General features: G+C 41.4%; 3 protein-coding genes across 7 annotated transcripts; all 3 read left to right on the top strand.

Moving 5' to 3' along the window:
• Positions 1-141: 141 nt before the first annotated feature.
• LOC109636427 (transformer-2 protein homolog alpha-like) lies at positions 142-4624 on the top strand. Of its 4 annotated transcripts, none has more exons than XM_069535875.1 (9): positions 148-334; positions 1040-1316; positions 1678-1811; positions 1910-2069; positions 2475-2663; positions 2776-2891; positions 3009-3176; positions 3325-3395; positions 3589-4624. In XM_069535875.1, exons 4-9 carry the CDS (start codon positions 2037-2039, stop codon positions 3597-3599), a joined length of 588 nt encoding a protein of 195 aa, XP_069391976.1. In that variant the 5' UTR covers positions 148-334; positions 1040-1316; positions 1678-1811; positions 1910-2036; the 3' UTR covers positions 3600-4624. The 4 variants fall into 4 exon arrangements, with proteins under 4 accessions (XP_019953685.1, XP_069391976.1, XP_019953686.1 ...); XM_020098127.2 differs by having other exon boundaries at positions 159-334; positions 1910-2061; XM_020098126.2 differs by lacking the exon at positions 1040-1316 and having other exon boundaries at positions 142-334.
• Positions 4625-6102: 1478 nt separating this feature from the next.
• Positions 6103-11508, top strand: LOC109636429 (obg-like ATPase 1). The gene is made up of 11 exons (XM_069535874.1): positions 6103-6244; positions 6537-6634; positions 6726-6869; positions 7419-7546; positions 7768-7943; positions 8056-8136; positions 8487-8584; positions 8704-8847; positions 9552-9648; positions 9946-10068; positions 10177-11508. The coding sequence occupies exons 2-11, from the start codon at positions 6537-6539 to the stop codon at positions 10276-10278; spliced, it is 1191 nt and encodes a 396-aa protein (XP_069391975.1). The 5' UTR covers positions 6103-6244; the 3' UTR covers positions 10279-11508.
• Positions 11509-13779: 2271 nt separating this feature from the next.
• Positions 13780-21087, top strand: LOC109636354 (transcription factor Sp3-like). 2 transcript variants are annotated; one of them, XR_011244752.1, is made up of 10 exons: positions 13809-14357; positions 14892-15122; positions 15210-15797; positions 16564-16773; positions 16884-17088; positions 17195-17384; positions 17928-18124; positions 18970-19242; positions 19412-19465; positions 19594-21087. XR_011244752.1 is itself a non-coding variant. In XM_069535873.1 (9 exons), the coding sequence occupies exons 1-8, from the start codon at positions 14289-14291 to the stop codon at positions 19221-19223; spliced, it is 1944 nt and encodes a 647-aa protein (XP_069391974.1). In that variant the 5' UTR covers positions 13780-14288; the 3' UTR covers positions 19224-19242; positions 19412-21087. The 2 variants fall into 2 exon arrangements, 1 of the variants encoding a protein (XP_069391974.1); XM_069535873.1 differs by having other exon boundaries at positions 13780-14357; positions 19412-21087.
• Positions 21088-21251: the final 164 nt, after the last annotated feature.

Below are 21251 nucleotides of genomic sequence, written 5' to 3'. Positions count from 1 at the left end.
CAGCCCCAGTAGTAGATAATAATATCTATTCACTGAAGAAATCGATTGCATCAGTGGTCAAACATTTATTTTCCCTTTAATTTTCTGCTTTGCGCAAATGAAAGGGTTTGTATACTTTTTTATTATTTTGAAAATCCAACCGGAACAGGAAACCTCCCGCTGTTGACTCGAACATTCCTTCAGCCGCCTCCGATCAGCTTCGTCTGCGTCGCGTTAAATTCGTCACTGTCACGTGAAATCTGTCGTTAAAGCTACTTCACCACTTAGATTTTACGCATCTTTTGTCAAACAACGTTAGAAAATGAGTGACAACGAGAAAGAGTTCAGGGAGCAGGTGAGAAAATCCCCTTTAAAAATATGACGTTTAGCTAGCTGATGTTTTCAGAGCTAGCTTAGCCATGCCTGCAGGGCCGATGGTGGAAACACATTTTAAAAACGGGCCTCAGACCTAAAGTTTAAATGTTACCTGTGTGAGATTGACTTTAGCGTCACGTGCCAGCAGCCACTACTTATAGAGATACTGTACTGTAATAAACGCAGCGTGAATGTGTCGTAACGTTTGCTAAGCTAAAGCATAAGGACCAACAGAGCACAGCTGCAGGTGTAGCTAACCCACCACCAGTGTTTGTTATTACTGACAGATATCCATAGTGTTGGTGAATGGTTGTTAAACACAACTATTGATTCTTCTCCATCATTGGTTACATCGCGTGCAGTATTTTGATTTAATCGATCAGCAAACTTGGAAATGTTGATTCCCAACATTTTTTTTTAGCCCAAAAAGCTAAAGTTGCGTTTGTTAATAAAACATTTACTTTTGGGAAAATGAAGCAAATAATTGAGACGAAGCAAGAAGATACTCAAACTAATAAATGGATAAAATATGTATTTTGTTGCAGCTCTTGAGACTTTGTCAAGCTAACATACTGACATGTATTCACCTGATCTATGTTCTTTTGCAATTGTTTTCTTTGTACCTTTCTGGTTTTCAACAGAAACCAACATCATGCCTTACCACCCTTGTTTGTTCTTTGTTAAGGTTGAGGTTGGAAGAAAGAAAAAGGCGGAAGACGATTTCAGATGCGAAGTTGTTTTGTTTGACGCTGATGGTGTTGATGCATGCTAATGTGTTGGATGCTGAAAAGAAGCGATCAAGATCTGTCCCCACTACTAGTGTTGTAATGGCAGATGATAAATGGGGGAAGAGGAGGAAAAAAGAAGTCATAATGTCAAAGAGAAGAAAGAAGAAATGAAGGGTTGTTGTTGAAGTAATGAAGTTACAGAAGTAATGAAGTTAAGATCAGAAGTTTACCAGGGTATGAGTAATTTCCTAACAATTTGCTCTATTTCATCCTGTTTCTTTCTCTAAAGCATGCACAATTTATTTCCTCTCTTTATCAGAAACATCACTGGTCCATCCTTACATGTATTTTAGGCTTATTTTTTGTTCTATTACAATTTCAAGCTAAATTATAAAATTTGTTACAATGTACGACTTTATGTTATCAAATATCTAATTATTTTGTGTAAAACCTGTTAAACATCAAATATATGGTGAACTCCTTCTGAAAGAGTCACGTGGAGGGCGAGCGCCACCACCTTCTGTCCCCTAATTCCTGTTTTTTGACAAGCGCTTGGCGTCAGAGTGTTCCTGACCTCGGTGTCTGGTGTGTCTAGGACTCTCGGCCCGGCTCGAGGAGTGCATCCCCTCGGGGCTCTGCCAAGTCAACCAGCCACTCGCCAGCACGCTCCAAAGATGGCTCCCGCCATTCCAGGTCCAGGTCTCGTTCGCGATCTAGATCCAAATCTAGGTACGACTGGCTTCAGTTGGTTGTGATGTGTGGATTCTTAAACACTAACAGTTGTGTATGTCTGTTTTGGAAGAGTCACATTTCTGTCATATCCCCAGGTCCCGGTCCCACCGGAGCTCACGCAGGCACTACTCCCGCTCTCGTTCCCGCTCTCGTAGACGCGGCTCCAGGAGCAGATCTCGTAGCGGGGAGTATCGTCACCGGAGGAGCCATAGCCGATCCCCCATGTCAAACCGACGCAGACACATTGGTAACAGGGTCTGTAGAGGCTTTAAATATACTTTGTTTGTGAATTTGACATTTGTGATCGGATAACCTTCACAGCAGTTGAACTGAGTTAAACCGGTGTCCAGTGTCTTAATATGGGAAGATCATGAGTGAAACCACTTTTGTTGTGCACAGTGACAGTCTTTATGAATTTGACATCCAGAGCTGAAACATTGAACTTGCAAACCGTTTAATTCTAAACCAAAATCCCGGAAAATCCAGAAAATGTTCTCAGCTATCACCTTTAATATAGCACTAGCTATTTTACCCTGCTCTGTGAATTTCCCAGCTTATCCACATGCATCAACTGCATATCATATACAATGCATATGTATTCATGAACAGCTTTTTACATTACAGTGTTTTCACTCTCTTCACATCTCTTTTCTCTCATAGGCCAACCCTGATCCCAACAGCTGTCTGGGTGTGTTTGGACTGAGCCTCTACACCACTGAGAGAGATCTGAGGGATGTTTTCTCTAAATATGGCCCCTTGAGTGACGTCAACATTGTGTACGACCAACAGTCGCGTCGTTCGCGAGGCTTTGCCTTTGTCTACTTTGAAAATCGAGAAGACTCTAATGAGGTATGGAGAACGAGACGAGGAAACATATTTATTTATTTATTGTGTTGAGTATTTACTTCCCATTTCACAGCAAGTACGTTTTATTTCAAAAGTCTATTTCTGTTTGTTTCAGGCGAAGGAGCGTGCTAATGGAATGGAGCTCGATGGACGCAGGATCCGAGTGGATTTCTCCATTACTAAACGAGCCCACACCCCCACCCCTGGAATCTACATGGGGCGTCCCACATAGTAAGTGTTTCTCCACCATCATCGCCTTCATATATTTTTAGAGTCAAGATATTTTGTTTTGTTTTTGTTCTGTTTGTGGTGTCTTCCAGGCTTAACTTAATTCTGTGTATCTTTTAGTGGTGGTGGTGGAGGCGGAGGCAGTGGCAGCGGCAGCGGAAGCAGCAGTAGTGGTGGTTCGTCACGGCGCGTCTCAAGGGACTATGACAGGGGCTACGACAGAGGCTATGATAGAGGATACGACCGGGACTATGATCGTTATGAGGACAGAGAGTACAGATCATACAGGTTGGTTCTTTGTGGCCTGTTTGAGCCATTGATGATTCAGCTTTCAGAATTTCCTGGTTCAAACTAATTGATTCATTCAGTGATCGTAAACATGTATCCAATTCAAGACCTCGGGTGAAGTGATGTATTTTTCTTTTTCTCTCTCCAGACGCAGATCTCCATCTCCTTACTACAGCAGGGGCTACCGCTCTCGATCCCGGTCCCGGTCCTACTCACCTCGTGAGTTTAAACCATCTTTCTATCATTCAACCGCAGTGATTAGAATATATTGATTTATTGAAAATTCATATAAAAATTCAGCCATTAAATTTTCACACATTAGCTGTCTTTGGAACAGTTTGTAATTTATTAGATCCACAAGAACTAACAATTATTAAATATGTTCATATCCTTTTTGTCATTTTCTTTACAGGTCACTACTGAGCTGCACGAGAGGAGTCGACAGGTTCAATGTTATTGCTTGTTTCTTTGTACGTTTTTTTGTTGTTGTTTATCTACCAGATTATTCATGATATTGGAATGCTCGATTTGCTTTTGTATTAAAAGTGAAATAGAATAGTCCTGAAATGCAGTCTGTCAGAGAACCACAGCGTTGGTGATGATTTAATCAAAATCAACACAATTGTTTAAGATTAATAAGAAGTCCTTTATTAGTCCCACAATGGGGAAATTTACAGTGTTACAGCAGCAAGAATCAAAATACATCAGCAAGTTATAAGTGACAAGTAACATGCGATAATTTAGTGTCAGGAAGATAGAAAATATATAGAAACATATGAATGTAATTATACTAGTTTGGAAGAAATGATGAAAAAAGTGTTTTAAAATTGAACGGGTGAAAATTGCAATTCTCCAGATCTGCTTAAAATACTTTTAAACAAGCAAAGTTTTGGCTTGTTTATGATTGATTAGCTCGACAGACTTACTTTCTTACATTAGAAGAATTTTCGGTGTAAGTTAAACCACATGTTCTCTTTCTGCTGTTTGTATGTAGCTGATTTCTGAAGTAGTTTGATCAGTGATGTGTTTTAAACACTCATTTTCTCTCTTTATAATGGGAATTACTTTTGGGGAGGGTTGTAAATAAGCAAAACAAACTCAGTTGCTCTGTTTATTAATTGTAGTAACATGTAATGTCCGCTTTGCCCAGTGGATTTAGAAGCAAGAACGCTTCCAGTGATGTAACATGAAGTCCTATCAAACATTTGAAGTTTTTTCCCCTTGACAAATAAAAATTACTGGTTTGAATTCTCGTATTCAACATCACTTCATTTTGAAATATCTTGGGAAAAGAATATGAATGTCATAATGGTTGGATTATATTCTGTTAGCTGCTTTGTACTGTATCTGTGATGCTGTGTGTATGTTTCCTGGGACATCTTAACTTCCAGCAGCACTATGAGTGAAAGCTGTTTTGGTAACAATTAAACTTATATTGTGCCAAGAAAGACTGAATTGTATTCATACTGAGAACTGTGGCTAGAATTGGTGAAAGAAGAACATGGATGGATCCAAATGTATAGTAACAAGCAAATGCTACTGATAATATCCATAAACTCATTTGTTCAATACATTCTAGACTGTTTCGTCCATAAAGATGTTGCTATCATTCTTTATCATCTCTTAAAGGCTCAACCTGAGAAATTGCAAATGTTAATTTTGACCAGCAGCCCATAATCCACATATATTCATCTAATTAAACCATTTCAGCTTTAGAGATTCCACTGTTCACATATATGAGTAACTCTTAGGGCAGTCCCTCAGTAAAGAATTCTCTTTGACTTATTATTCCATGGACTTAAAGTGTTGATTTCAGGACCTTTCAGCCACTCTTTGCAGATCAGTTGAGAAATGTTTTTTATTAAATTGTGTTATTCTTAACTTGTAATTGGTCCATACATGATTCCTTTGCAGGAGTATGTATGTTCATCCCTTATTAACAAGATAATTACATGAATGTCACGTGTTGATTTTCATTATGACACCAGTCTGACATTTAGGTTTACACGTCACTGTGTTACCTCCGCTGAGATAATAAAGTTTAATATCTGCATCAACAAAACTGATCTGAATTGAATCGACTTGAAATGGCTACACCCCGCAGAGGACACCAGGCTGCAGACAAGATGGCGGACCTACGTCCTCTGCGGGCGCATGCGCAATTGACAGAAACTATCATGTTCCTGCAGTGGAAGTTGATCTTCTGTCGTTTTCATGCACGTGAAGTGACACAGAGGCTCTTGTATAGATTATCAACACGCACATTTATCAAAATACACTAATGTTATTCATTAGATATTTATTTTAAAAGTCACCTGACACTCTGCACTTTGCATTCGGAACTCTCTTATTTATTCTGTGATTTTTAAAAATGCATATGAAATTGAGTGAGTGCTTGGAGTGTGTTTATTACAACAACAACGACGAAGAAGAAGAACTTTAATGTATATTTATTTTTACTATTATGGTGCATATTCAGAACACTCAGGATGAGAGTTTTGCAGTTCAAAATATAAAATCTATCTGCAGCCTATATTCACATTGTTTATACAGTGTTCATTAGATATCATCTTTAACTATGTGATTCCAGTTGTACATAAAATAAGTGTAGATTTTTTAAACTGACACACATCTTGTCTTCAGCTATGTATTCTTGCTCTTTTCTGACGCTGTGAGGTCAAACACTGTTTTTACTTTACTCTGATCATCTCATACTAACACTCGGGGATTCAAATCAAAATCACAGCAATCATTTAAATACAGATAATGCATTCACAGTGCAACTGGTCAATAATGTTGAAATGTCTGTTGAAACGTGTTAGTTAGTTAGCTTGAAGGAGTCAGACAGTCACTACAGAAAGTGTCTGAAACACTAACTGAGTAAAATGAAAAACTTTAACGCAGCTGTGACGTGGCACCCGTGCTCCTTCGCCGACCAATCAGAGAGCCGTCGCGTCCAAACACTTCCGCTCTGCCCTGGGCTTGTCTTTCCAGTGGAGCGGCCGTGTGTGCGCTCAGCCCCGAACCGTGAACCACACGCTGTCCCCAGGCTCGAGACCGACTGAAAGGTACCACACGAGGGGCTCACAGTGTAACACCTCCCCGGTTGTTTGTGTTTCACGTTACATCCACACTGGACTCTGTGTTCGCTGAGATATTCTGGCTAACAGCTCGAACTGGATCCTGTTAGCCACTAGCTAACGTTAGCACGCCGTGTTTGAATGAGCATATGACTGGACACGTTTTTTAGTGAAGCCACATTAAACAGCTCAGACTGGTGTTGGTATAACTAACAGGACCGTGGTGGTGTTACTCCATCATGGCTGTCAGGGTGTAACCGACTTCTTGTAACTCCTGCAGATGCCCCCCAAAAAGGGAGAAGCCCCGAAGCAGCCTCCATTAATCGGACGGTTCGGCACATCTTTGAAAATTGGAATCGTGGGACTGCCCAACGTTGGGTACGTTCATGACACCTGCAGTGGAGATGTGGTGAGACACCAAACACACTTTGGGCTGCAGCCGATCATCTTCTCATTTCCTCCTCTGCAGGAAATCCACCTTTTTCAACGTGCTGACCAAAAGCCAAGCTGCTGCAGAGAACTTCCCATTCTGCACGATTGACCCAAATGAGAGCAGAGTACCTGTTCCAGATGAGCGCTTCGATTTCCTCTGCCAGTACCACAAACCAGCCAGGTGTGTGCCATGACAAAACCGCACTCAACTTTTTTTAGCACTGACGAGTTCACAACATCACTCACGACACACATGCATGGACATTTGCATCTTAAACGTTCAGTGTGTAGAATTTAGTGGTGAAGTGTCATGTTGCAGATGAACACCCCTCACCCTCCCATTCCAAACAGGAAAGAGAACCTGTGGAAACCCTCAGTTGTCATAAAAACTCAAAAGGTGTTTAGTGTGTCCAGTTTGGAGGACTGTAAAAAAACATGGCGGCATCCTGATGTAAATATAAAGTATTTAAATATAAAGGGCTCATTCTAGGGTAAAGAAAACAACAATTGGTCCAATTGAAATGATTACACACGAGTGAAAACATCACTAGGACTATTTTATATTCAGTTTCTACCAATAGATCCCTTTCCCCTAAATCTTACACACTGAACATTTAGATTATTATAAAATCAACATCTTCCTTCCACCATGGGATTCTCACCGTCTACAGTGTGTTTGGACACATTACAGCATCTCACTGACACGATCTGTTTTTTCGCTTGCTTGTAGTAAGGTCCCTGCCTTCCTGAATGTTGTGGACATTGCTGGTCTGGTGAAAGGAGCTCACGCAGGACAGGGACTTGGAAATGCCTTTCTCTCCCACATCAGTGCCTGTGACGGGATCTTCCACATGACCCGTGAGTTGTCACTGCTACTGCCGGCTGCAGCTGCTGCGTGGCAGCAACTGAGCAGAGTGGACAGGTGTTAGGGGGCAAGTTGTAGTCAAGGCTGCACAAGACACACAGAATGGAAAGGCAGATTTTGTTAATGAGTGGAATTTATCTTTAACCCTCAGATTTCAACAAGTGTTAATTTTTTTGACAAGCTGGTTTCATCTGTTAATGTTTGTGCTTTAAAGGTGCATTTGACGATGAGGATATTATCCACGTGGAGGGCAACGTTGACCCAGTGAGGGACATTGAGATCATCCACGAGGAGCTGCGACTAAAAGATGAGGAGATGATGGATCCAATTCTCGACAAACTGGAGAAAACTGCTGTCAGAGGAGGCGACAAGAAACTAAAGCCTGAATATGTAAGTAAAGTGTGTCAGTGAGAAAGTAAAGTGTGTCAGGGAGAGCAGTTGCTGTGCATCTGTTGTCTGTGTGGTAATGTCACCTAACTGCTGCTCCTGCTTGTTGCTTCAGGACATCATGATAAAGGTGAAGAACTGGGTGGTGGAAGAGAAGAAACCCGTCAGGTTTTACAATGACTGGAATGACAAAGAGGTACAGTGTGTGTGCTAGTATTTCTACAATATATGGTTCAGTTTAAATACATTTTTAGCTTTATTGCATCTAATAATATTTCTCATTTATTAATTTTTTCTGTTATTTGTTGCTTTTTTGACAAATGTGCAAATTTATGGTAGTCGTTATCCCTTTATTGTCGTAATTGTTGCTTTCACTGTGTTCAGCTTGTTTTAAAGGGATTTCCTTCTGATTTATTATCACTGCATCCGTCAAACCTGTGACAGGATGCTCATTGTCTTAGCAGAAGGATTTCTTGAGAAAGTATCTGAAAAGTATATATGTATATAAAACTGTTTCTAAACCCTTTTTTTAATGTCTCTCCACAGATTGAGGTGTTGAACAAATACCTGTTTCTGACATCGAAGCCCATGATCTACCTGGTGAATCTCTCAGAGAAGGATTACATCAGAAAAAAGAACAAGTGGTAGGTTTAGTTTCATTTGCTCTCAGCTTTTGTGCGCACATGTCCCGTACATTATTTGTCCATATATTTAGCCGTTGAGTATTGAGAGGTTTAACTTCTGTCCATTTTTTGTTTCACAGGTTGGCAAAAATCAAGGATTGGGTAGACGCTCATGACCCTGGTGCTCTGGTCATTCCCCTGAGTGGAGCTCTGGAATCCAAACTGCTGGACATTGAGGATGAGGAGGAGAAGAAAAAATACTGTGAGGAGCTGAAGACGCAGAGGTGAGGCATATAACTAGAATCCATTTTATTAGGTTCAGATGAATATGAATGTCACAAAATTATGTGATACCTCCCATAATTTTCCAGATCCTACGGTGATGTGTTATCACCAGAAAAATTATTTTCACAAGTACAACACATCTTCTCTTACAATCATAACAAGTAAAGAGAAATGTTTGCTAACTTTCTCAACTGATAAATAGATAATCAAAGTTGTAGTTCAGTAATGTTCTGTCACTGTCAGTTTGATTAATCAGTTTAATAATATTAATCAGTTTCAACAGATTCTCTTGAATAAACTGACCGACAGCTGAATATCTGAAAGTACCTCACAGTCGGTGTAGTAGGATTTTACTCACCTTGTGAAAGGTAAATTATTTTGAGTAAACACACATAAAGCAGTCGTCCTCTGTTACAATAAACATTTTATATGTCACAGCAGGAAACTCACAGCTACATGTGTTCATGGTTACTTCAGTATATAGTATGCACCATAGCAGGGTGTGTTTTCAGTTCAGGCACAACTTACAATGAATAATTAAAAAATAATAATATATAAAGATGCATCATTGTGTAGTTCTGGACTAAATACTCATGTGTTACTGTCAACATAAACGATAACTTATTCATATATCTACATTGTAAAGATTAATTTTAGCTTGAGCTGTTCCTTCATGGCTCCTCTCTTTTTAATTTCATACCAGTGTTCTGACCAAAATAATAAAGACCGGCTATGCAGCGCTACAGCTGGAATACTTCTTCACAGCGGGACCAGATGAGGTGCGAGCATGGACCGTCAGGGTGAGTGATCAGATACAACACATTTCTGTTTACTGTGTATTTTTTCTTTCTTCGGTGTATTTTGGCCTTGTGGGCTACTGTACAATGCTCCATTATCATAGTTGAGTGTCACTATAGAATTTGACTGACTTTTTGAGAGCTTTTAACATTTTCGGCAGAATATTGCATTGTAATAATTGCAATAATATCCTACTTTATGCTGTAAATCTTATGCCTGATTGATAAAATACTGAAGGAGCGTGTTGATGTATTTTCAGTTATGTTTTTGAGATTTTCGGTTCTGTCTTGCTTCAACAGAAAGGTTCCAAGGCTCCTCAGGCCGCAGGAAAGATCCACACTGACTTTGAGAAAGGCTTCATCATGGCCGAGGTGATGAAGTTCATCGACTTCAAAGAGGAGGGCAGTGAAAATGCAGCCAAGGTGTGTATTTTTATGTAGATGCTAATTTCACGCTAGCGCTGCTTCACTGTTAGATTCACTCGTAATTGAACACACTTTAAATTTGATGTTCTCCCCTTCTTTTTTCAGGCTGCTGGGAAATACAGACAACAGGGCAGGAACTACATCGTGGAGGACGGGGACATTATCTTTTTCAAATTCAACACACCCAATGCCCCCAAAAAGAAATAATACGACACAATCCCCAGAGGGAGAGCTCAGAATACAGTTCAGCACGGTTCTGTCAGGCCTGTGAGAGCTTCACTGTCAGCTGGTTTTCATTCTTCTCTCTTCAATTCAGAGGATCAACACATGGTCAGTTAGATGTTCACCCACCTAACCTCCCTGACCAGAATCTATTAAAGATTATTCTTTATAATAACATTTATAATGTTAAAATAAAATAATTATACTTTTTTGTTTTAAAGGAAATAGTCTAATGGGGAACCTCTAGCAGAACTCGAAATTGAGACTCAGTTCTAATTCATGAAAGCAGTGTAAACCCAAATTTGAACATTCAAACCACACAACTTAAAGATATTTAAAAGGTTTAATTTGTGTTTTGCTATTTTCCCTTTTTATCTTTAAGAAAATGTTGCCTGACTAAGACCATATATTTGCAGTTGTCAATTGACGCTTACTGCTGTGATGACTGCTGATGAATTGACAGATTTTCAGGGTAGTTAATAAACAGCGCTGCAAAGACTTTGTATGTTGTATAGCTTCTGTTGCAGGTGCCTCATCTGAGTTTATACAAAAACACAAGTTCTGAATGGGTAATTACTTTTAACATTCAAAAGAAAGTAAACTTTTCTCAGTTCCTTCATGTCTTTACCTTTAGCTGAACTTTCATAGTTTTATACGATCAACAACAAAGTCTTTATACCTGAAATAGACCTAGTCTATACAAGTGTGACAGTCAGTGTGTTGACTTTTAAGGAGAGAATGAAATCCATCCCGGTGTTTACCTTCAGGACAGTGCTCTGCTGTATTCTGAGCAGGAGGGTTATTGTCATTTTAGAAGACCACCTGAACAGAGGATGTTGTTATTCACGCTGCTTTTATTGACTTAAGTTTGGGCTTGAAAAAAAAGAAAAGAAAAAAAAAACAGACTCTTCACATTATGAACTCCACCCTGCGTAACGAGACAATGCTTCATTGTGAATCTGGACGGCTGCAGGAGTATCATCTGGACTACATTTTGCTTTCCCTCTCCTCACTGCCTCCACTGTGTGAATCGCTTTATTTACCATCCTCTGACCAGACATCCCGACAAATTGTGGACATGGAAACTCAGCCCTCTTTGTGCTGAGGAAGAAATGGGGACACTGGGGGAAATGAAAGATGTTAATTCAAAGGGAGCAAAGGTCAAATAAATGTCACACATCAATATGCATGTGTTAATAAAAGGAAACAAACCTCTGTCATTGCTTTGTGTATTTCTAATCTTAACTTGTGTAAGAAGTTTATCACACAACATAAATAATACAATACAATTCAACCTCATTAATTATGAAGGCAATTTGGTGTAGGGCAATTACAAGTAAAAACAAGATACGGAGACCACTAAACAATAATGCAAAACAACATAAGTGTTCAGCTCAAAGTGTAATTTCTTTAAAAATGTTTAAAGTGATTACAGATAAATAAAATGGTACAGACGGGCACTTAAGGTTAAGTATGTTTTTAATGTTCCAAGCTCAAGATGAACAGAATTGTCATGTAATTCCTTGTTCAGGCTCCTGGGATGAATGATATCCGGCACCGGTTGGTTGAGCACCTCTGGAGGGAACATCTGGAACTGGATGTAAATAAGGTAATGTCGTTCAGAGCGTTACTGGAAAAATTACAACCTCATAAAATGTAAATAAAGTGATACATTGAATTAATGTCGTTTAATTTTAGTCTCCAGGTTGTTTTTTTTCAATGGTTTGTTAATAAGCTTTAAGTTACAGAATAACAATTTAAAGCAGATGTCTTTAAAAATTCATAAAATGCAACTAAATGTTAAAGCTGGGAGAAAATTCTATTTATCTGTTAAATCATTTTTTTTGTCTTTAAATGTTGAATTTATAATCAAACTGGTATCGTGTGAAATCCTCCATAGAGAGGACCCCCTCAATGTACATATAAAGTATTTATATATCAAGGGCCTTTTCTGGGGTAAAGAAAACTACAATTCATATAATTTAGATGAAACAAACTAGTGAAAACATCATGAGAATTATTCTACATTAAATTTCTGCCAATAGTTCCCTTTCACCTAAATCTTACACACTGGACCTTTAAGCTCCAAACAGAAAGTGATTGAACCATTCTGAGGCTTTCAAAAATGGATTTTTTAAACCTTCCAGGTTTTTTTGTTAATCAAACTTTGGTGTTTCCCTCTGCGTGGATGATCAATAATCAATAGTGTAACCGCAAAGCAAAACGGCTCCTGAGAAATAAATCCCAAGATCCTCTCTCAGGGTCGACTTCAGCTACTTGTTGTCTCACACTGTCGTCGCCATGAAGACTCGTCACTGTTCTGTGTTCAAACTCTACAGTGTTTTATTCTGAGCAAAACTATCTGTTGTGTGCACTTTGTCTCTTATGTTGTATTGTTACTTATTTGTATACATTGCACCTGTCTGAATATTAGTCTGTATATTTATATTGCATGTATGTGTTGACTATAACAAGTCATTTTTAATTTTAGGTTTTAGCCTTTTTAAAAACTGACAGAGGAAAGTGAGCCTGTTGAGTGAACTCCGGTTCATTTACAGACATTTTGCTGTTCACGTTAATGATCATCGTCCCTGTCGAATAAACAAATAAATAAAAAAAATTAAGTGATCGCATAAGATAGTGATCAGAAGAACAACACAAGAGATTCAGGACACTGATTTTCATTTTAAATATGAATCGGTGCATAGATTTTACATGGAGGTCAATTTAAAACAGTATAATTTGATTTTAAATATGAATCGGTGCATAGATTTTACATGGAGGGCAATTTAAAATCGTATAATTTCATTTTAAATATGAATCGGTGCATAGATTTTACATGGAGGTCAATTTAAAACAGTATAATTTCATTTTAAATATGAATCTGTGCATAGATTTTACATGGGGGTGAATTTAAAGTTTCCCAGTGTGTAGTGGGACAGTATTTCATACTACTGTATAATAAGAAATATAAACACAACAAATCTAGTATATTTTTTATTTGTGAATATGAGTTTTGCCTACGTAATAATGAGAGTACTGATATTTTTTTCTGATTGTCAATTATGTACCAGAAGAATTTTTCGAAGTGAGATAGTTTCTGATCGTGGTATAATGGAGGCCAGCTGACGAACTTTAACGAGTTTCTGCGACAGTAAACTCGACATCACACAGAGGAAACAGAAATCACGACATTGTAAATAACTTTATTTTGCACTGAAGGATTAGATCAAGTCTCTGATTTGAACTCAAACTCTCTCTGGTCTCGTTTGTCTCCGTTTAGGCTCCAGCGACTGAATTCTTTCTCGACAACAAACAGGAAACTCACGTCCTGTAAAAAAAAAAAAAATATATATATATGACGATCGACGTTCCGGCTAACCAATGAGGTGTCGCCTTGCATCCCGCTCAGCCAATAGGCTCAGAGAAGAAGGGCGGGACGTCCTGTAATGCGATGCAAATTGGACGGTCAAGCGTGTTGGTCCCACCTTTTTGTGTTTCCCGCACCGTCAATCAAAATAGAAAAAAATCGACCCGAATTCACCGATCAACACTAGCCCGCCTTTGATAAAACAATCATGTTCGGAGTTCAGTAGATCCGATTACCCCGCCGCTTACCTCCGCCCGCGCTATGACCGACACGCAAGCGTTCAGCGCGTCGAAAAGCGCGACTACTCGGTGAGTTTGTCCGGAAATCAGCGACGAGAGCCGCGTCTTTTTATCTCCTGCTCCGCGGCTAACTAGCTAGATATGGTTAGCTAGCCGCGCAGCTAGCAGGCTAGCCACGGAGTTGACAAAGTAAACAGTCGATCTGGGCCCGAATCTCCCCGGAGCCTCCGCCGCAAAGTTGCATTTCGTCGTCTGCTCCCCCTGGACCGGAGCGTGGGGATGCTTTGCGGGCTTTCCCGGCAGCCAGGAGTCGAAGATTACAGAGTTTCGCCGAGTTTCCCCCTCGCTCCCTGCTAGCGCCCGAGCAGCATCTGAAACAAGGAGAAATGGCGTCCGCGGACGTGGACAGCAGTCAAAGCGAGTTCCTGCAACCCGGCGGCGCTGCGGAAACACAGGTATCCGACATTTTCTAGCGCGTCTCTCTCGCTCGCCCGCGCTTGCTGGTTGGGTTTTTTTTTTGAGAGCATGGAGTTCACACGTTTTACAATTTTGATGGCATGGGGTGAAAGCCGTACACTTCCTGTGATCCCCTCAATAACGGCCACCCACTTTACCCCTGTAGAACCCGCCCATAGTGGGTAGGACACTGAAGTCAGTCACTTGGGTCGGCTCGCTGGGAGATAGCCGGTGCACCTTGGGCTGGAGGCTGCGGGGATGTGTTAATGCAGCGGGGGAAGCCTCCATAATCAAAACAGTAGCGTTGAGTTGTGTTGTAACAGCCACCCATCCCCCACACTCTGCTCTCCACCATTGCTGAGCCTGTTATCTGCTCCATGAGCTGCTGATTGTATCTTCTGTCCTCTCAGTCGTCCTGATTCACTATCTCCTCCATGTTATCAACACAGCCTCTGCATCTATAAGTGATCTGAGATGAATCAGCAGTGTGATGTGTCCCTGTTAACCACAGCGTTTCATTTTTTCACTCCCAGACGACAGACATGTCAGCCATTCAGCTGACGGGCTCCGACCGATGGGAGGTGTTGACTCCCGTCTCAGCTGGGAAGGATGACCAGGGAGTTGTTCACATTCCAAACTCGGGCATCGTCACGTCCAACGGGCAGTACGTGCTTCCTATTGGGAGTCTTCCCAACCAGCCCATCTATGTCACAGCATCTGGGAATGAGGGTGCAGCCAATGGAGTGTCAGGCATTCAGTATCAGGTAAAAAGAGGCTGAAACATGTTTGAAATGCTGCAGATTTTCCTCCCAGGTGAAGGTTTTGTTCTAAACTGTGGCTCCCTTCCTCAGGTCATCCCCCAAATCCAAAATGCAGATGGGACCCTTGCAGGGTTCTCGTCACAGGGGATGGATGATGGCACAGGTCAGATCCAGATCCTCCAAGACGGCACTCAGGTCAGCATCGGGACAACGTCGACTACAGACCTCCTCACTCAGGCGGGTCAAGTGCAGTCAATCCAAGGCGTCTCGCTGGCTGGAGGGGCCACATACACCAGCACGGTGCCCGTCGGCCTCCCTGGAAACATCACGTTCGTCCCCATAAACAGTGTGGATCTGGAGTCACTAGGGCTCACGGGGGCGCAGACGGTCCCCATCGCTACTGCAGTGACACCTGAGGGCCAGTTGATCATGAGCAGCCAGACGCTGGAGAGTCAGGGACACGACGTCGGCGGCAAACAGTCGCTGGTGACGGTGAGCAACGCCAACCATGAGCTGTACGTGCCAACCACCACTGCCACCTCTTCCAGCTCCTCCCACCTCATCGAGACCATCGACGGCACCGGGGTCCTGACCCAAGCAACCGCCGTGTCCGCAGGGGTGTCTGACCCTTCCTCCTCGGAGAACTTCAACTCCCACAACCACCTGCAGCACATCCAGGTGAGTGATTACATTTATACTAAGGTCATGTGTCATGTAGCCTGTATGTCTTAACGCTGTGGTTTCTGGAGCTGAGGATCACCTGATCAATCTGAGGGACCATGTATGTTTATGTACTGTCCTCAATGTGTTGCTCACACATGCTGCAGAAAACCTAAAACATGTTGAAGGACCGTCCTGAAGTTTTTCATATGAACATGTTTTAATTTTGAAAAGTTATTTTACAGAAGTGCACATTTTGTAGTTAAAGGAAAAAGGGGAATTATTTTAAAACCACTATATTCCTCAAAGTGACTGTTGTTATGTCTTCATTGTTATAACTCAGTTATCATCACTAGTTGTATCTAAATATTAAATCATATCCAGCAGTAGTCAACTGCACTGATTGAATTAGTTTTTACCGTCATGAGCCTAAAGGTGACAACAGAACACTTCTTAAAATGTTGTCACTGTCGTCGAACTTAATCTCTGATCATTACACTTGTTGTCTGTTGCAATTTATTTTTACAAACCCACTTAGTTACATTTTCCTTCCCTACAAATGAGTTGGTGCATTTATGTGCAGATTGGAAAAAACATGTGATCAGATGTCAGCTTGTCTCATAAGTTTTGTTTCTTCAAATTTCAACCAAAAATAAATTCCGGGTCTGTTGGAAAATTCAGTTCTGACGTGTAGAACCAGCTCCTCCTGTATAGAATCACGGCGGGGATTTGTTTTCACAACCTTTTGTGTGTAATAAATCGTTCTGTTTTCTTTACCCTGTAGGTGTCATCGTCTAACGCCACCACTATGTCACAGCCCATCCTGCAGCTGTCTGCGGACAGTCATGGCCAGGTAGCCCAGGTGGCTCAAGGTCAGGACCTGTCGGGAGCCGGTCAGACCCTGCAGAGCGTGCAGCTGGTCAACCCCGGGACCTTCCTCATCCAGGCCCAGACGGTCTCTGCTACCGGACAGATTCAGTGGCAGACCTTCCAGGTGAGCTGAAAGACACGTGCAGGACGTTTCTTCATGTTACCCACAGAAACTAAATGTGTTTGTGCTGCGAATCGTGTCCTTACTGACATATATCAAATGTGTCTCTCTAGGTTCAGGGTGTCCAGTCACTCCAGGGGCTCCAGTTGCCGCAGGGCCAGGGTCAGGCCCAGCAGTTGACATTAGCCCCAGTTCAGACCCTCCCTCTGGGCCAAGCCGGACAAATGAACCTACCCAACCTCCAGACTGTCACAGTCAACTCTGTAACACAAGCTGGAATTCAGTACACGCAGGGAGACGATGCAAACAGTCCAGCTGGTACGTGACGCCTGCTCGTTTACGTTCACACACATTATCATACATTTTTATGTGCAAATCTAAAATCTCCTGACATCCTACATCCACACTTTCTTCCCTGTTTCAGGTATACAGATAAAAGAGGAGCCAGACTCTGAGGAGTGGCAGCTGAGCGGAGACTCCACTCTGAACCCCAGTGACCTGAACCACCTGCGCGTTCAGATCGGAGACGAGGACATGGAGGCGCAGAGCGGGGAGGGCAAGAGGCTGCGCAGAGTCGCCTGCACCTGCCCCAACTGCAAAGAGTCTGGAGGAAGGTGGGAAAGATACAACACAAGAAAACACACACAGATAAACACATAAACAAAGAAAACACACACAGATAAACACACAAACAAAGAAAACACACACAGATAAACACACAAACAAAGAAAACACACACAGATATATCAGCTTTAGGTGTTAAGTTTATCTGTTTATTTGAAAATGTACGCCATCCGAGGGTTAAAGGGTCAAAGAACAACCAAACAACATCTTCTAGTCATCACGATGACAGTCATATGAAGAATATGTTAATTGAATTGGTGACTGATCACTTGATTTACTTTATCACCCTGGAGATAATCTGTTGCAACACGTTTACGTTGTTAAACCACAGGAATATTTCACATTTATGTGCAAGTCAACATCTATTTGCATGAGAGAGCAAAACTTATGCTCAGTTGTTTATCAGCGTAGAGATTTAAGATTATTACTTTTTTATCCTGTTTTAAATACAATCTTCAGCCTTCACATTCCTGTTTTTTATCATCCTCAGTGTTTATTTCGGCTCCTTCCTTATTTTTCTTTTTGTGTCACAGAGGTTCAGGCATGGGGAAGAAGAAGCAGCACATCTGCCACATCGCTGGCTGCGGGAAGGTTTATGGGAAGACGTCCCATCTCCGAGCTCACCTGCGCTGGCACAGCGGGGAGAGACCGTTCGTCTGCAACTGGATGTTCTGTGGGAAGAGGTTCACCAGGAGCGACGAGCTGCAGAGACACAGGAGGACACACACAGGTGAGAGGACGCTCACACACGTCTCGTCATTATTTAGCATCATTATACAAGTTCTTCAACTCAGGTTGTTTTCTGTATGGAAATTTGAAAAACTGAGAACTAACATCGCTGCTTCCTGTACATCAATCATTTGACTAAAACACAATAGATGAAATATTTTGATTATTAATGTAGATTTGTCTGTAGTTGCTGCTCCAAAGCTGAACGCTCAGACATTATGAACGATACTCTGCAAAGTCTAATGATTACCAGAGGCTGGAGGACTGAAACCTTGTAACTGAAGTGAGCTGAAGTGATTGACAACGTGTCCAAGTCAATTAATGATTGGACAGATTTGTCCAGAGTGAAACACAATCATTATCTACTGATATTGAAAAGTCTTAAAAGTGTTAAACAGTTTCCTCCGACCAGAAGGACGCTCATGGAGTGAATCCCTCCACCAAGGCTGATTGATATATCACCATTTTGTATATAAACGTAGTTTAGTTTCAGTTTCTAAACGTTAATGACCTCATGAACCCAGTTTTTCTTTTATCTCTCTGGGTTTTTAATAATTCTATCCTAGAATTTCTGTGAAAAAAGTAAATCACATGTAATGTGGTATTTTTGAATCCTGAACATTATCGTGTAGAACACTACAGAAACCTCACCCTAACTCCTCAGTGCCCTCTGCTGGACAAGCTGTAAATGATCTGAAACAGATACTTGGCCTCTAACTGCAGGTTTATGACTCGACATGTTGGTGTCCGCAGCGACACGCTGGAGTTAAACTGAGTGAATGAATCCAGCTGGTTCATCAGTCGTTTGTTTCTCTCTCTGACGTCTGTGTTTGCTTGATGTTGCAGGGGAGAAGAAGTTTGTGTGCAATGAGTGCTCCAAGAGGTTCATGCGGAGCGACCACCTGGCCAAGCACATAAAGACTCACCAGAATAAAAAAGGCGGGGTTCCGTCCTCCACGCCTCCGCCCACCACCGACACCGTCATCACAGCCGACGGCACCACGCTCATCCTCCAGACCGCCACCGCCCACGACCTCATAGCCAATCAGGAGATCCCCTTGCAGCTGGTCACCGTGGCGCCCGGCGAGGTCATGGAATGAGGGGGTTGAACGGGGTGAGGTGGGTTTTTGAGAACTGGCCCGTCACAGGGACCTCTTGGGCTCTTCTCTTCCCCTCTTCCCTTTTTTTTGTTTGTTTTTTTTTACATATGAATATATACGTAAATATATATGACAAATATATATATTTTAAGTAAGAGTTATCATGACTTTATGTTTGTTTTTTGCAGTCTTTTTATAGGCGGGCAAGAAACAACATTTAAATGTGGTTGCTATGTACACGCGTAAGCATACACACACACACACACACGCAGAAAACATTCAAACACAACATGAATACTTAACACAATGAAATGCCTTATTTTGTATCATACTCTTGTATAAAATGCTGGAGGTGCATGTGTTTTTTAAGCTTTGCAGATGATGTAACTGTTTGTGAAATGGAGACGAGCAGCAGTTTCTTTGGAAGAGAGAAAACGAAGGAGTGAACCTCTCTGGGACAAAACCGACTCCTCAGTTTGAAGCAGCACAACATCGGCGCTGAACTGTTTCCTCGCTGCTGCCGGAGAACAGCTGCCTTCTGGTTTTTTTTAAAGATGATGTTTGACTTAATAGAAAATACGGTTATGATATGAAGCCTGACTGGAAACAGCTTCCCCGGCTCTGTCCAGGCATTACAACATCTACCTCTAAAAGTCATTAGTTAACATGGTGCATCTTGTTGTTTAACCCAAACACAAAGTGGAAAACTTAAACTAAAATACGTTTTCTGGAGGTTTATGTTCCAGATTATTTCACAGGCAGTGGAGGATGTTACTGCTCCCAGCCGAGAAATAACCAGGTTCATAACCCTCTTTTAAAAATGGCAGATTTGTGTTTTCACACCTTGTTTTTGTGCAGTTTAAAGAAAGATAAAATATGTTAGTTAGTGAGATTCAGAGGTGCTGGTTGGTGGATGTTGTTTCCCAGGGACAGAGCCAGGCGACCAGTTTTTATCTTGTTTCTCATCTGACTCTCAGTGAAAAGGCATTTCTCGTAAAACTTTGCAGCAGCCGTCACCCAATCACTGACGACCAAAGGGACAGTAACACCGATGTGTCGCTGTTTCAAAGAGAGCAGTCGGACAGAGAAGGACGACAGTGCCACTGTTACTGATCGGGGGTTGTTTTCCCACCTCGAAGAGATAGGGGGGGGGCGGTGTAAATGCAAGCTGCTCTGAGAAAAGGGCAACTTCTTCCAGCATCCGGTCAGTCTGAACAGAATGTCTCACCTGTCCTCCTGAGCATGACGTCCACTGTGCTCGTCCACATCTAAACACGTTTTTATTTTTGTCCTTTTGCATAATTCTTTTGTTGTAAATTTGCATTGTGTCAATTCTTTTCTAAATTTCCTTGCCAATATGGGTGTCGTCTGAATCAAAGCCACACGGTGGAGATCACAGGCTGTGACATGCAGGGAGGGCACCTCTGAGTTCCTGCAGGGCTTGTTCGTCGTCATCGCCCCCTGCACATGGCCACAGGAGGAGAACATGCACCAGTGTGACCATGTGAAGAAAACTGAGAAACGATTGCAACAAATCATTAGGCCCTGTAGGGGGCGCTATTGTCATCGAACATTCCAGTTGGATACCAGATGTCACTCAAAAGGAAAACAATCATGCCATTGTTTGTTTCTTTTCTTTTTTTATTTTATTTGATGTAATCCCTTCCTCTGTTTGTAGCATTCATTTACATGTATATTATCTTATTTTCACATTGTTTATAGAAGCCATTACCTAGTTAAAGGAATTTGATGTATCAAAACCTTATTTTAAGTGATTTTTTTAAAGAATTGGTGTAAAAATTGAATGTTACCTTTTGTAAAACATTTTTTTCAAATGGATCACAATAAAAGTCTGAAACCTTGACACTGGCAGGTTTTTGTGAGCTTAGGATCTTTTAAGGTGGGTACTAATTCAACGACTAAATACACTTTGTAAGGATGTGAACCATTCATCAATACTTTAAATAATTTATCTGTTCCAACCAATTATCCAAGAATTTCAGCTCTTTACATCTTCTCACGTTTACT

The sequence above is a fragment of the Paralichthys olivaceus genome, chromosome 12 (genome assembly GCF_024713975.1).
Source record: "Paralichthys olivaceus isolate ysfri-2021 chromosome 12, ASM2471397v2, whole genome shotgun sequence".
NCBI classification, from domain to species: Eukaryota; Metazoa; Chordata; class Actinopteri; order Pleuronectiformes; family Paralichthyidae; genus Paralichthys; species Paralichthys olivaceus.
Note: the sequence above shows the minus strand (reverse complement) of the source record. Positions and strands in the feature narration are given on the sequence as shown.